At 39.8% G+C, this 14195-nt stretch overlaps 2 protein-coding genes and 1 long non-coding RNA gene across 5 annotated transcripts; 2 read left to right on the top strand and 1 right to left on the bottom strand.

Annotated features, from left to right (window-relative positions):
- The first annotated feature begins 696 nt into the window (after positions 1 to 696).
- rnf222 (ring finger protein 222) lies at positions 697 to 2499 on the top strand. Its single transcript, XM_088599992.1, has one exon. The coding sequence runs from the start codon at positions 1118 to 1120 to the stop codon at positions 1781 to 1783; it is 666 nt and encodes a 221-aa protein (XP_088456118.1). The 5' UTR covers positions 697 to 1117; the 3' UTR covers positions 1784 to 2499.
- Positions 2500 to 6223: 3724 nt separating this feature from the next.
- Positions 6224 to 12615, top strand: LOC148652806 (testis-expressed protein 47-like). 3 transcript variants are annotated; one of them, XM_088599986.1, is made up of 8 exons: positions 6224 to 6351; positions 8693 to 8765; positions 9363 to 9466; positions 9920 to 9978; positions 10602 to 10803; positions 11250 to 11406; positions 11724 to 11775; positions 12494 to 12615. In XM_088599986.1, exons 1-7 carry the CDS (start codon positions 6226 to 6228, stop codon positions 11759 to 11761), a joined length of 759 nt encoding a protein of 252 aa, XP_088456112.1. In that variant the 5' UTR covers positions 6224 to 6225; the 3' UTR covers positions 11762 to 11775; positions 12494 to 12615. The 3 variants fall into 3 exon arrangements, with proteins under 3 accessions (XP_088456112.1, XP_088456111.1, XP_088456113.1); XM_088599985.1 differs by lacking the exon at positions 11724 to 11775; XM_088599987.1 differs by lacking the exons at positions 6224 to 6351; positions 11724 to 11775 and adding an exon at positions 7470 to 7606.
- Positions 8013 to 10040, bottom strand: LOC148652807 (uncharacterized). Its single transcript, XR_015925424.1, has 2 exons — positions 9911 to 10040; positions 8013 to 8580 (listed from the first exon to the last, which is right to left on the bottom strand). It is a non-coding gene; the product is annotated as an uncharacterized LOC148652807 (long non-coding RNA).
- Positions 12616 to 14195: the final 1580 nt, after the last annotated feature.

The following is a 14195-nucleotide window of genomic DNA, read 5'->3' as shown; positions in this document are numbered from 1 at the left end:
CTGGTGGAAGATCTGCAGCCGCCAAATGCCCGACTCGTAAAAAAAAAAGGGGAAATACACTATCTGGTGTTCTTTTTTTCCCAAACAACGTATTGCATGTACTACATTTTAAATTACACAAGAAAACAAGTAAAAGTTTCTATCACTTTAGAAGTGGTTATCAAAACAAAAGTTTACAGAAAAAGTAACACCGTCCAACAAGAGCCAATTAATCACAGCCACAGTGCCTCTCAATTAGTCCCAAAGCATTCGTGGCTAATTACCCTATTAACAATAAATACCGTTTTAAAATAGTGATAAATCTAGTGCTGTGAGAGCCGGGTCTTTTAGTGTTTTGTCTCTTAACAAAGGGACAAAGTTCTTAATAACAAATTAATTGATCGCGATTTTATATTTATGATTTTACGTATGCTTTCAGTATTTTGAAAATGTTGCGTAAGTGCTATCAACCGTATACGCTTATTTCCGAGTTTCAGAACTCCTTTCACTCAGCTGTGTTACCTGTGTTACCTCTACAGGGGAAAACAAAAAATGTGGTCAGGTATCTTTTCCACCTAACTCGTGATAATTCCGGGGAATGTGCTGTATAAACAAATATATAGTGTTGTCCCTTAACCTATAGATGACTTACATCAGAACGTCAAAATGCTCTGCAGAAACCAGACTTCGTTTATGTATAAACATATAAGTATTTTTCATAAGGGCTGTTTTATAAGTAATTTATTGAATTCAAGTAAAACAAAAAGTCCAAAGACAATCCGGTTTTTCAGCCTTTTGATCGTCCAATGTAAAGGAATCTGTGGGCACACCTTGGCGGTCACGAAGGCGCTCGATGTCTTGTGTGAATTAAGATAACCGGCTTGTTGACACAATATTGGATCTCGGACAGGGAGCGTATCGCTTCACCACACTGGTGACAATCAGTTAAAAGACAATCAGGGCTCAGGATGAGGCGAGCGCAGGGCTGAACAGGGCTCTGAGAAAGACATACTGTAGTGGAGCTGGAAGTCGGGGCATTCTTTGGATGTTGGAGAAGAATCGCTTGGGATGCGGGGTGATCTGTAATGCGCTCTGACTGCAGTCACCTCCTGGGGGAGTGAAGTGGGAAACGGCAGGTATGTCTACAGGGGATAACAGCACGGGGGCCGGCAGTGACGAGTGTCCCGTGTGCTACGAGACCTTTAAGGACAACAAAAGGACTCTGAGCTGCGGACACGTCTTTTGCCACGACTGTCTGGTCAAGACTCTGGTCGGCGCCAACAGAAGTGGGCACATCACCAGGCACATCATCTGCCCCATGTGCAGGCACCTGACGTTCCTCACCGAACAGGGGGCGGACGTTGTGAAGGTCAAGAGCGCCAGGAAGGACGCGCAGATTTTGGAAGTTACCCTCTCTCCCCCTCCTCCTCCGGTACCTCCTTTCCATCACCCCCTTCCGCCGCAATCACCGGCCCGCCACGCCGCCGGCCGCGCCCCCCCGCGGGCCGGTGACAGCGGAGCCAGCCGAGCCGTGAGGTTCTTCCGGAGGGCTTCGTCGAGAAGGGTCAGCTCCCGACCGCCCGGCCCTGCCCCCACCCTCCAGATTTTCACAATCACCAGCCAGGGCCGGCCCATGGCGGACGAGGACGCGGTCAGCGTGACGGCGGTGACCACCGTGATTCCCGTCCCAAGAAGGCGAAGTAGACTAACGTGCGCCACAGCGCGATGGGTGCTTACGTGTCTCGTTGCGGTAATCGTGGCGGCTGTGGTGATAGCGGTTATTCAATGTACAATGTGGAGATAGCTCACGTTTTCAATTCCCCCACCCCTGCGTCCTCCACTAACATCACGCGGCACATCCTATTCTGATGCGCCGATTTCCCTGGAAAGCCGTAAAGCTGTAAAACCCGATTGCTGTGAAAGTCGCTATACAAATGTTTGTTCGTTCTTTCCCCGTTAGCACATGCAAAAAGGTGCATCTAATGACGGCCAAAGGCACTAAGAAGTAAATTCGTTCATGCTGTACCTTCAAACAACCTTTTGCTCCAGTAAAGTGTATATAAACGTGTGGTCATAAACGTGATTTTCTTTTCAGTTGATTTATCTGGTTATGGGATTAGATACAAAGTGGACATATTGAGATTAAAAAAAAAAACTCCGTCTTGGGTAATATTCCACTTAAGAATCGGACAGGATGAAACCACTCATTGCACTTCCTTCAGTATTTCATTGTCTGTCTTATTGAGAAATATCCGTTTCAGTGTCTGTCGTAATCATCGCTCGTTCTGTGAAGTTGACCAAGTTATGATGGCAATGTACTTAATTACAATTCCGCTTTTATTTAATTAAACAATAGCGATGTAATATTACTATAAATTAGGGCTTTTTTTTGGTAAATTATTCAAAAGATTTTTTAAATAAATCCTTGGGTGTTTAAATGTTTATTGTTCGAGGCGTACACATCTGGTGGTATCTATTTTGATAGAAAACGGCTGTGAAATAAAAAATCGTATTTTTTCATTTTGTCTTAATTTTTCTTTACCCAGTCTTTCTAGTCTTGAATGCTTCCTATGACCCTTGAACGTGCAAACTGTCTTCTCCGGTTGATATTGAAGGGGAATTCAGCGAAGTGATAGTGACAGGCATTTTCTGTCCTAATCAGAAAGCAGATCCTTTGTGTAAAAACAAGTCTTCTTCCTTGATGCTTATGATTCATGATATACTTGTTTCTGTTAACAATGTCATTTAAATAGTGACAATGGCAGTAATGAAGTACACTGTACCTCATCTTGTTTTATTTCTCGAAAGAAAATCATGAGCAGTTTTTTTAAACAAGATTGGCACATTGGTTAGCATTGCTGTCTCACAGTGCTGGGGCCCTGGGTTCAATTCCCAGACTGCTGTCTGCGTGGAGTTTGCATGTTCTCCCTGTGTCAGCATGAGTTTCCACCAGGTGCTCCAGTTTCCTCCCACAGGCCACAGACATACTGGGAGGTAAACTGGCCCATCCTTAATGGGCACTGAAAAGCTATTTTCATATTTTGGGGTCAGAAAGAATCACCACTGGTGAGTGGATTTCAAACAGAATGAAAGTAAAACGTGCACAGTAACTTGTTAAACCTCCAATTTACATCACAAAATAGACAAAAGTTCCACATATGTGCAGCGCTGTATTGCCGTTGTAGTCTGTGATTCAGAATGAGACAACAACATTTCCGGTGAGGTATTTCCAGTGTGCTTAATTCTGAATTTGTCAAATTGTGCAATACCGTCAATTAATCAATTAAGTAAGTAATTAATTAATTGTTACCGAGATTTAATAACCTCTTGGAGAAATTGCGACTGCAGTTCCCCTTTAATCCCCGTTATAACGCTATCCCCAAACTGAGCTTCACACCCTCTCTCCCTTAACCTACACTAAAACAACATAATACATGGTTTAGGAAACAAAGTATACCACAAAAGTTCAGTCTTCCTGAGACCAACACAAGTCATTAACTCAGCAGTTTAATGTTTTTGCTTTTCCAAGCGCGGACAATTACAGTACATTGTTATCCTTGGGCTGCTCCACGTGTGCAGTAGAAATCTGCACCTTGAAGCCTCTAATTTGACATTCAGAGGACTCTCATTTCATATGTACCTCCCTATTTTGCAGCTTTATTTCTGTGCAGAAATATTGTAAATTCAAACAGGTAGGATGTAAATGTGCACCCAGTAAATGTTCTTGTTATTTTCTGTTTTGTTTTGCTAAGGAGGTCCTCCTACAAGGGCATTTTACAATGTCCACGTGACTGAAATGCCTCACTGATTTTATAAGCTACAGTAAATGGTGTGTGAGACCACATATTGTTCTTGAACAGGAAGATTATGTTAAATGCCTAGAGGTCATAAACAAGTCATGCTTTTGCATTCCATCAACAGAGTAACTGGTGGCAAAATCATTGAAATCTGGGTGCACTGGGTTTATTGACATTCTACTACAGAAACTGAAAAACCTGTTCTAACACTCTAGGAATTGCACATGTGACTAGTCTTCTAACTATAGGAGCCAATATGGCAGAAAGAGAAGCATCTAAGTGTGCATAAGGGAAATTGCAGATACGGATGTATTCATTGTGTACAAATCAGATTCCATTTTCATTTTTTTCCCAGTGGTGTGAATTGAAGGTTTCAATGTTCTCTTTCAGTCCCCCCAACAAACAAAGCCCTGCTTGTGGGAAGCCATGGGCAGTACATCCACAGAAGACAGGGATTTTTAATTTGCAAACAAGCATGGTAAACAGGTGGGGTCAAATGTGTAGATCCACCGAATTATCCAGCAGCCACATCACCCTGCAACTCACCACTGGCAGCTCCACTGAAGCTCAGCAGGTGTGAGCCTGGCCAGTACCTGGATGAGAGACCTGCTGGGAAAAACCTAAGGTTGCTGCTGGAAGAGGTGTTAGTGGGGCCAGCAGGGGGCGCTTGCTCTGCAGTCTGCGTGGGTCCTAATGCCCCAGTATAGTGACAGGAACACTATACTGTAAAAAGGAACCGTCCTTCGGATGAGACATACAACCAAGGTCCTGAATCTCTGTGGTCATTAAAAATCCCAGGATGTTTCTTGAAAAGATTGGCCTTTACCAATCATGGTCTCCTAATAATCCCCATCTCTGAACTGGCGTCATCACTCTGTTCTCCTCCCCATTGAGAGCTGGTGTGTGGGGAGAGTACCGGTGCACTATGGCTGCTGTCACATCGTTCAGGTGAGGGCTGCACACTGGTGGTGGTGGAGGGGATCCCCATTACCTGTAAAGCGCTTTGAGCAGAGTGTCCAGAAATGTGCTATATAAGTTTAAACAATTGTTATTATTATTATTATTATTATTATTATTATTATTATTATTATTATTATTACACAGAGAAAGGAAATAAGGTCACGTCACCTGTATGATTTCTTCATGTGCTTTGCTACTCAATCTAAATGTGCAATGTCCTGGAAGAAGTCCCTGTTTGGGCTGGTGGTACAGTACAAGTCTGATTCATTTAGTTAATAAGAATGTAAACTATGAGAGGTTGTAAACAATAGGGGGCCCATATAGCCTGTCCGATTGTTAATGGCTAATTGTTCACATCTAGCCATGTCTTAAAAGGAGCCAGGACTTCAACAACATGGCCGAGTAGAGTGTTCTGGTAAGCTCGCAGAGAATCGTCTCCTCTGTGAGTTTTAAATGCACTTCCCAGCACTTTCCTCCTGTGTGCTCTGATCCATATTTCCCTGTTAATTCTGAAGCAGTTCACCCAGGTGGCTTCGTCAATGTCAGTGAGGATTTTGAAAACTTGTATTGGGACCATTCTTATTTTATAGTGAGCAGAATATTGGTAGTATTTACAGAATTTAACAATGAGTATTAAATATTATAATAGAAAACTTTATAACGAGAGTGGCGTGGCTAGCCCAGTGGTTAATATCGCTGCCTTGCAGCACTGGGGCCCTGGGTTCAATGCCTGGGGTGCTCTCTATGTGGAGTTGGTATGTTCTCCCCATGTTCCAGTTTCTTCCTCCAGTCCAAAGACATAATGGGAGGTTAATTGGCATTTGGGAAAATTGAGAGTGTGTACACATCTGTGTATGGACTGGGATCTCACCCAGGGTGTGCACCACCTGTCACCTGTTGCTTGCCAGGATAGGCTCCAGCTCCCCTGTGACCCAGAATTGGATGAAGTGGTTAGAGAACACATATAATACATTCTATCTTACAGAGGGCACCTGAGAAGTGAGAAGCAGGTCCATTGTCCATTAATTATTTTGGTGGTGGTGGAGGGGAGTCCCCATTACCTGTAAAGCGCTTTGAGTGGAGTGTCCAGAAAAGCGCTATATAAGTGTAAGAATTATTATGATTATTATAATTATTTTGCAAGGGTCTGAGAGAATGGGAAAATGATGGCGGCTTGTCTTATTGTCAAATGGGCCCACTGGCAAAGCTTGCTCAGTCAATATCGGGGTACATTCTGTAACATAATACACTTTAAATTCATTTAAATTGTTTGGAAATGATATTATACAGTACTGTAACCATGATATAAAACTAGAGGTTTTAAAAAGGACAAATGTTCTCCTGCAGTGTAAATGCAAATTAACATGTTTCGGAGCTGTGCAATGGCAGGCTGAATTTACAGAAATAGCCCTGCCCCCAGTCCTGAAGTCACACCCTGCGTCCCCTCCCCCAACTCCTTTCAGTTGCTAGGTAACAAGTCCAAACAACTATGTCAATCATGGCGTCCAGATCAAACAAGTTTCAGACAACGGCATTTGAAGCTGAGGATTTTGCCTTTGAAGAGAGGGTGTCACTGTACATGCTACTGGAAGACTCACAAAGGGCAGTGAAAAAGGTTTGTATGAACACCTTTGTTTATTCAGAGACCTGTCAGGTACTGCACACATTCCCTTCATTGATCTCCACTTCACACAAACACTGCAGTACTGTGTATTTTACTTCAGTAGTAATAAAATAATTAATATCATGATTTATGAAAAACAGGTTTAGTAATTTACAATGACATTAAGGCCTACCCTGCTTTACTAAGGCCTTGTTTTTAAAGAATGACTATAAATTTCCTTCTATCTGTGCAAAACGTAGAAAAAGAACCATACAAAAGTGACTGAAACAGAATCCTTTTGAAAAGGCAAAAAGAATAAAGGATTTTCTAGAGTATACTGCACAACACTGTTGTAATAATTACTAAACAACCACTCCATTTGATTAAATCTAAAATTGGATTTTCTTTCAGCAAAATATGGACTTCATATGAGAGATAGTAATACGTCTTTCCATTTGGTATTGAATTTACAGCTCTTTTAAGCTACTGTATGTAGTTAGCCAGAAAGAGTGACCAGAAAAAATAAGGCCTAATATATTTATTTTTTCTCTTGAAAGCTGAATTCCTGAAGTGATTAAAATTAGGATAACCAATATATCAAATCTTATTGAATAGGTCTTAAGTACAGAAATGTATATGCCAGTATAACTTTAAATGCATCACAAAATACCTGGGCTATGAGCTATAATGTACCCATTCAATAAATATATCCAATCCAATAAATAATGTTAGCTGCTTGTCTAAGGCTTTGGTCTCACATCCAAGTGAGACTTTTCCAGATTTTCAATGAAGGAGAAATGTGGTCTGTAGTCATAGCAACACAGCTTCCCAGACAAGCTATCTGTGGAATAAACAAGATGACAGCATTTAAAAAGAAAGAAATTAAATTCAATCCAACCCTCTGGAACTCTGTCCTCTAGCTCTTTAAACACAATGGAACTACTGTAAATTTAAAAGCTTGTGGTCAGTACTTGCCTCTGGCTGTCATACAGGAAGCTAATTTTAAAACAGATCTGTAATGATAGCTTGTCTGAGTGTGTTTTGTGACACCAGGGAGCCTTTACGTCTCTAGGATATACTGTGAATGGAAGTAAACAGCAATAGAAGGCAAGTCCCAGCTACACACAAACTAGCCGTTGCCTAGTTAGTCTCAGAACTGGGAATGGAGGTTAGAAAAACAAAAAGTTCTCCTGTTGAAAAAATTGGAACCAGCTTGTTTCACCATCTTCTGGACAAGAGGACGCTTTTGAATCCCAAGGAAGAGGTGGTCAGTATATCTAGCATAAGTGAACTCATTGATATGCACAATATTGATTCCCCATGGAGTGTAGTGAGCAAACGGACGGATTCTCATGGGTGATGGAGAGAAACGAAATATTTTTTTTCTGCAACACTGCAATCTAAAGGTTAACAAAGCCATTTGAATCAGAAAGAATCTCATTCCAAAGGCAGTATTTAAAGGAGCTGCACAGTGTTTTAGCAGTATTAATATTCACATTTTGCAGAGATTGTAGATAAGACTAACTTACATGTTTTGGAAAAATTTGGGAGTTTTAACTAATAAGAATTAGTTAAAGAATTAACTCACACAATGAATCGTATACTGTATTATTGCATTAGAGAGGTTATTTCTATTATAATATATTGCATAATGAAACAGCTACACATTTAAGTTTTATGTTAACACCGTTTATCATAGTTAATGCTTTATGCTAATACACAGCTGGACTCTTCCATTCCTAAAGCAAACATTTCTTTGCTCATAAAAAATATTGAATAAAAATTCAAGCAGTTCTGAAAAGGGCATAATGAAAGATAGAATTTAAAAACATTGCTTTGGATACAACTACTTGTGAATGAAGAAGGAAAATATAGCCATGCTTGTGGGCACCATTGACTCCCACTGTTGCCTTGGAGCTCTTGGGCCCCAGGTTTCATTCTGGACTGGGGTGCTTTCTATGCGGAGTTTGAGTGTCCTCCACTTGTCCAGGTGGGTTTTCTCTGGGTGCTCCAGTTTTCTCTTCCCTCCCAATGATATGCTGTACAGGCTAGTTGATATGGACCTCCTCTCCCACCCCTGTGATGGACTGGTGTCCCATCCAAGGTGTAGTCCTGCCTTGGGCACAGTGCCTGTTGGTTAAGGCTCCAGGTCACTGCTAATCTTGCAGGATCAGTGGTTAATAAAAATAAATGAATATATTGATTTATACGATGGGAGTATTTATGGTTCTGTGCTGGTCCCTAAAGGAAGAAAGGAAAGGGTGATTGAAGGTGCTTTATTTCATTGCTCTATTCAGAATTGTACCTAATGTGCTATCTCCTGTTGGTAATACAGCATTCACTGTTTTTCCAGAAGTACCTGTTGCATCGGTTGATATTTATTGCTTACATTTCCCCCGAGCTAGCAGATAAAAGGGACCTTGGAGGTAGGCAAACTGTTTTTTTTTTAAAAAAAAAACACTACAAACTCTCAAATCATTATGATAGCCACTGTTGTTGTTTATAGTCTGAAAGGAACTAAACTATTGACTGATTGGATGATTTGACTTGTGTTGGATAAAGTTACTTTTTAAAATATAATGCTGTGTAGTTACAGTTACAAGCTGCTTGTGTAAAGGATGACTTTTTAAGATGAATAGCATATTGGGGAAAGTTGCTTGTGAGAGAGAATAAGTGACTTATATAATTATAAATTGTTTCCTCTCAGCTTTTTTAATTAGTAAAAACATCTGTTACACAAATAACTTGTAGCAGTACACGACTTTCTACAAGTAACGTTCTGTGAGACTGTGCCCCATCATCAGATAAAATCATTTCTACAGTACCTGTGCGAAAACGTGTGCAGACCTACTGTGTTTGGCGAGAGCCAGGAAAGAGATGTGCTCAGTGATTTGTTCGTGTTTTCTCACTTGGAACCCGTTTTGTGTTGCACTCATGAAGTTAATTTCTTCATTTAAATAAGTAAACAAATGTCTGAATGTGTTGTATACTAATCATATTGCTTGTTGCCGATCTTCCCCCAGCTCACTATGAACAACTTTATCAGAAACTTCAGCAGTTTTACCAAGGAGATGGAGTCACTGGTCTGCTTCTTATCTACCCATCCTATGTGGTTCATACCATCGAGGTAATTGGACCGTACTCGGGTGAGATCTTCCGTTGCTCAGAGCAACTGGTGCTTGAGTATTTTTTCCACTCAAGGCTGAGAATGAAGAGCACTCTTGCTGTGACTATGGAGGCCAACAGCTACAAGTCACAAATCTTGTAGGGGAAGTGAAATGTTTGGCCTAGATGAACAAAATAATTCCCTTTCGAGACAGAGTGGATTCAGAGTACATCAGCGGGGTTTGAGACACACTTGTCTGTCCATCACAGATTTTCAGCAACACCTGTTTTAGTAACCTACCTTCCCTCTACATTTATGAAGTCCTCGACTATTCATTTGACTTCGAGTGGCTTCCATTTGCGGATCCTCTCTGAATTATTCTGACCCCAAAGTAGAAAAGCATAAATGTAAACACTCATCACATTACATTTTTTCCTCATTAATGTTGTCTGTTTTGCAACTCACCTGTCCCAGTCCTCCAGTGATGTCCTTTTCTCTGTGCTGCGAGACCTGAGGAACATGCAGGAGCACAGGTGAGATTGCTGGTTAAGAACAAAGAAAAGAGAGCTTGTACAGTATCTCTGGCTTGTTTGTGCTAGATTATTTAATACACATTAGCATCACAGAGTTGTGAAATGTGCATTTTGTACTCAGACTTCTGAAGAACATTAGAAATGTAATAAATGAGGGGCAATCACTCAAATCAATCAGTTGCTACTGTAGAAGCTAACTGATGTGAAGATCTAATCCAGCCGATTCTTGAAAGAAACCAGGCCATCAACTTCAACACTGTGGCTGGGTAGCTTGTTCCAAACTCCCACAACTCTTTGTGTAAAGAAGTACCTCCTGGTATCAGTTTTAAATGCTCTTCTCCCTTGTGTCATTGTTGGTTTCTTATGAATTCAGATTCTGCCTTTTAACTTTATGTAAGCAAAACATGGACTTAAAAGCTGTAAACTTGTTAAATCTTCCAAGTATTACACATAAGAGCTAATTATTATTCATACCTATTATTAAAGACACCAAAATGCTCTGAAAAAGCTACAATAACTCTGGATGGTAAGATAATACATGCACAGATGGATAACAGAAGGCATATGTACTTTAAACCAAGGAGCTGCTGTTTGATATCCTTGTTTCTTTTTATTATGAACAGAACCCTAATTGTGGACCCCAAAATATTGGTAATGTCACATGACATTCCAAACAGACTATTCCAGCAGTGGAGCTACAAGGTACTCAAATTACCAGCAAGGACCCTGGTGGACAAGTCTCACAGGGAGCCCACTGAGAAACTGGTCAGTGAGTCCCTGACACTGCTGCTCAGACTGGGCACGTACCTCCTCAGGACTCCCAAGGTACAGTATGGCATCCCGGGAAAAAAAAACATCTTCTCTGCAGTTCTGAGGGGCATTGTTAACACATAATCCTCTTGTTGATCTTCAATCAACATAATATCCTTGTTCATAACATCATTTTGAAAGAGTCACTCATCACTGAATAATTAAAAAAGGACATGTGACAATTAATCGGTCAAATTAAAAACAGATAATGTAAGTTTGAATAACTTTAAGTGTGACAATGTAAGATTCTAATCCACCTATAACTAATACTGGTTTGTCCATGGAAACAGCTACTCCAGGAAGCAAGAGTAGACTTGTTCATTGTTTCATGTTTTTTGTGATAAAAAGGTGTATCTTGTTCACATATACACATTGGTGTATTCTTGCCTTGTTCACACCAAACACATCACTGAATTTGAAAAATGCTTTTAAATCAGAAGTCTCTTTCTTTCTTTCAATAGAGCTCTAAAACCCCTCCAGACTCAATCCTGGATAAAGTTCCTGAACTGATCATCCCACAGGACACGATCGGAGACCTTTTAGAAAGAGAGGAGCTCCTGAGCTCACAGAAGTACCTAGAAACCTATGATTCTCCATTAAATATCGTGATGGATTCCGGTAAGATAGTGTATATATTCTTTTTAAAATGAAAATGAATTATTTTTATATTCTCTTAGTATTTCAAGATATATATTATACCGTATATGTACAGCTGCTCCTAATACAGAACAGTTTACCACAGGATTGTAGTAATATTTTTCTAACTATGCTCGTTTCTTCATTGTCGTGCTTTCAAAAATCTCTTAGTTTTAATAAAATAGTAAGCCAGCTTGATTTTAACAACGTGGAAGCATTAGATTTGTGCAGAAATGCAGAAATGAGTGTGTGTCCCTCTTTAAATGTTGTTACATGCCATCTGTTCCAATTGGTTAAAGGACATGTGTTTGGGAGCACCAACCCCACCACAGTATAAACTGTGAAAAGAAGGTATGAGTTCACACTTTTACAAAGTGCATGCTGCTAAAACATCTGCTGTTGGTTGCACACTGTTAACAGTCCCTAACAGATAACACCACATGGCAAACCAACATCTTAAGGTGCATGAGGATTTGAACAAGTGCTCCTCCTTCTGGACTGGCACTCTGCCTGAGGCCTTAATGACTTATTTGCATTAAGAATAAGTTTGAATTATTAACTTAAACGGCCCGATTGGCAACAGTGTCTGACTCATTAGTCACTGAGGAGTTTGTGATCTCTGTTAAAACCTGTACCAGCACCAGCAATGAGGAGAACTAGTTTAAACAATTTCAATCTGTCACACAACAGCATCTAGCTCGTTGACCTTCATGTGTCAATCAACTCTCTTTCACACTAATACATGTACAGATCTGGATTTAATACAATATTTCACTATAACAGATCCTAACCCTTCATGACTGACAATGTAGTGGATGCTGTAAAACCCCAAATAATTTCTTGTTCATAAAATCTTGACATTACATTGTTATTCTTCTGTATTCTGTCTAACCCCAGGTAAAATAATTTTTGGTATTTTAAATGCTACACCTGGGTCATGCACATTCTTTTTCCCCAAAAAAAAACTGCACCATGAGAGTCTCATGTTGTGAGGCATACTCTCCTGCTCTTTTAAATTGAAGTTTAATTTTAAGATGGAAGGCTAATCATGTCTTTTTCTTGTTTTTAGAACGTGTCTGGCCCCCTTCGGAACATCTTGGTCCCATATAATGCGGAACAAACAATTCTGTCTGCGAGCTCTGCTTGTAACACAACACTTTTTTAAAATAAAAATAAAGATTTTGTGGTAAATCTTGACGACTGATACACAAATGGGCAAAATAACCCATATTTGGTTACCAGTCTGTGGGTTTCACATTGTCCAACAGCGACAGCCTGTGGAGACGTGGTATTACTATAATATTTCATTTTTCTGTCCCAGTGACATGATCTTCTGCCCTCTAATCCTAGATTTGTTATCCTAGATTTACTGTATTAATGGCATAGTAGACTACTGTTAAAGACTAAAAATTGAAATCACTGTTATATAATGTCTGCAACTGTATTAGAATGCTTTAGAAGGGAATATTTTGTTTTAATTTTGTATTAAGCTACCAATCTACCTTAATTAGGTATACCTAGTTTATACCTAGTTTGTTGAATCCATTTCTATCTTTTGTTTAAAATCATTCCATTATGCATAATCAGCTATATAACAGTCTAAACTATTGATGCCATTTAAGACCTATTGTAAAGACCATAGGGATAGGTATAGGGAAGCCATACCAAGAATATTAAAAACAATTTTTTCTCAACCTGGAAACATTTAAGTGCTCAGTTTTCAACTATATCACGTACAGTGAAAAAACTAAATTACTTTTAATTAAGGATTAATTTTTTTTATAGGAAAGAAGTGGATAGGGTTGCAGACTTTCCATTTAATTTTTTTTCTTCATTTTTTGGAGCTTATCCAATCTCTTCCACTCTTTAGTTTCTCAGTTTCCCTGATTTGTTAATCCCCAGATACTTCACTTTCCAAAGAGAGGCCAGCATTTTCCAAATGTGAATGTCTTAAGATACTGTATAAGAAGACAACAAGCCAATACCTGCCCTTATCCTGTGCTCAAGATAGAAGTATAAATTATATAATTCCAAGTATTTTAAAGATAGCTACCAATACATGTGTTCCTCGGGTCTTTTCTGGACCTTATGTAAACCTTGTGAATCAAGTCAATAGTTCGACAAGTTATATCCTTAAATCGGTGGAGCCAGCATCTTGTGTTGCAGACATACAGTACATGTATAGAATCACACTCTGGAACTCAAATAGCAATGCCAGTTGAAATAGTTAAAAATGTAGATTTTCTTTTTCTCTTTAATCGGTTTTAACATTTTGATAAGAAGGGATGTTGCAGGTCTCAGGAAACAGACTGCATTTGACCAGTAGGAAGCAGACAAGGAAGAGAGGACCAACATGTCCAACATGTCCAAACACTCCCTTTCTTGGCTCTTCAGAGCTGAAGTGTCCAGCAGCCCTTGGACATCCAAAGCTGACTGCAACTAAAAGAAAGTCCTTCTTCTTTTCCTTTTTTCCCCACCATGTTATTCTTCCATAACAATGTCCCCCCCTTTTTTTACAAAAAGGATACATCTGGGGTTGATCATCTATACAGTTTGAGCATGCACCAGATTTACAGATCTTCTTTGTACACCAAGTGACCCGTGCTTTCAGAGAAAAGCAAACATAAAGGACTAAGCTGCCCCATTCACACCTGTTCTGGTCCATTTTTGTTTTCTAGCTCAAACAAATTCTCTTTGTTCTCTGAGTCTGATTGTTCCCTCCCGAAAAGACCTTGGCATATACTGTCTGCCACACTTTGGAAAAAGTGTGT

Source organism: Lepisosteus platostomus, chromosome 11 (genome assembly GCF_059453375.1).
Source record: "Lepisosteus platostomus isolate fLepPlt1 chromosome 11, fLepPlt1.hap1, whole genome shotgun sequence".
NCBI lineage: Eukaryota > Metazoa > Chordata > Actinopteri > Semionotiformes > Lepisosteidae > Lepisosteus > Lepisosteus platostomus.
Note: the sequence above shows the minus strand (reverse complement) of the source record. Positions and strands in the feature narration are given on the sequence as shown.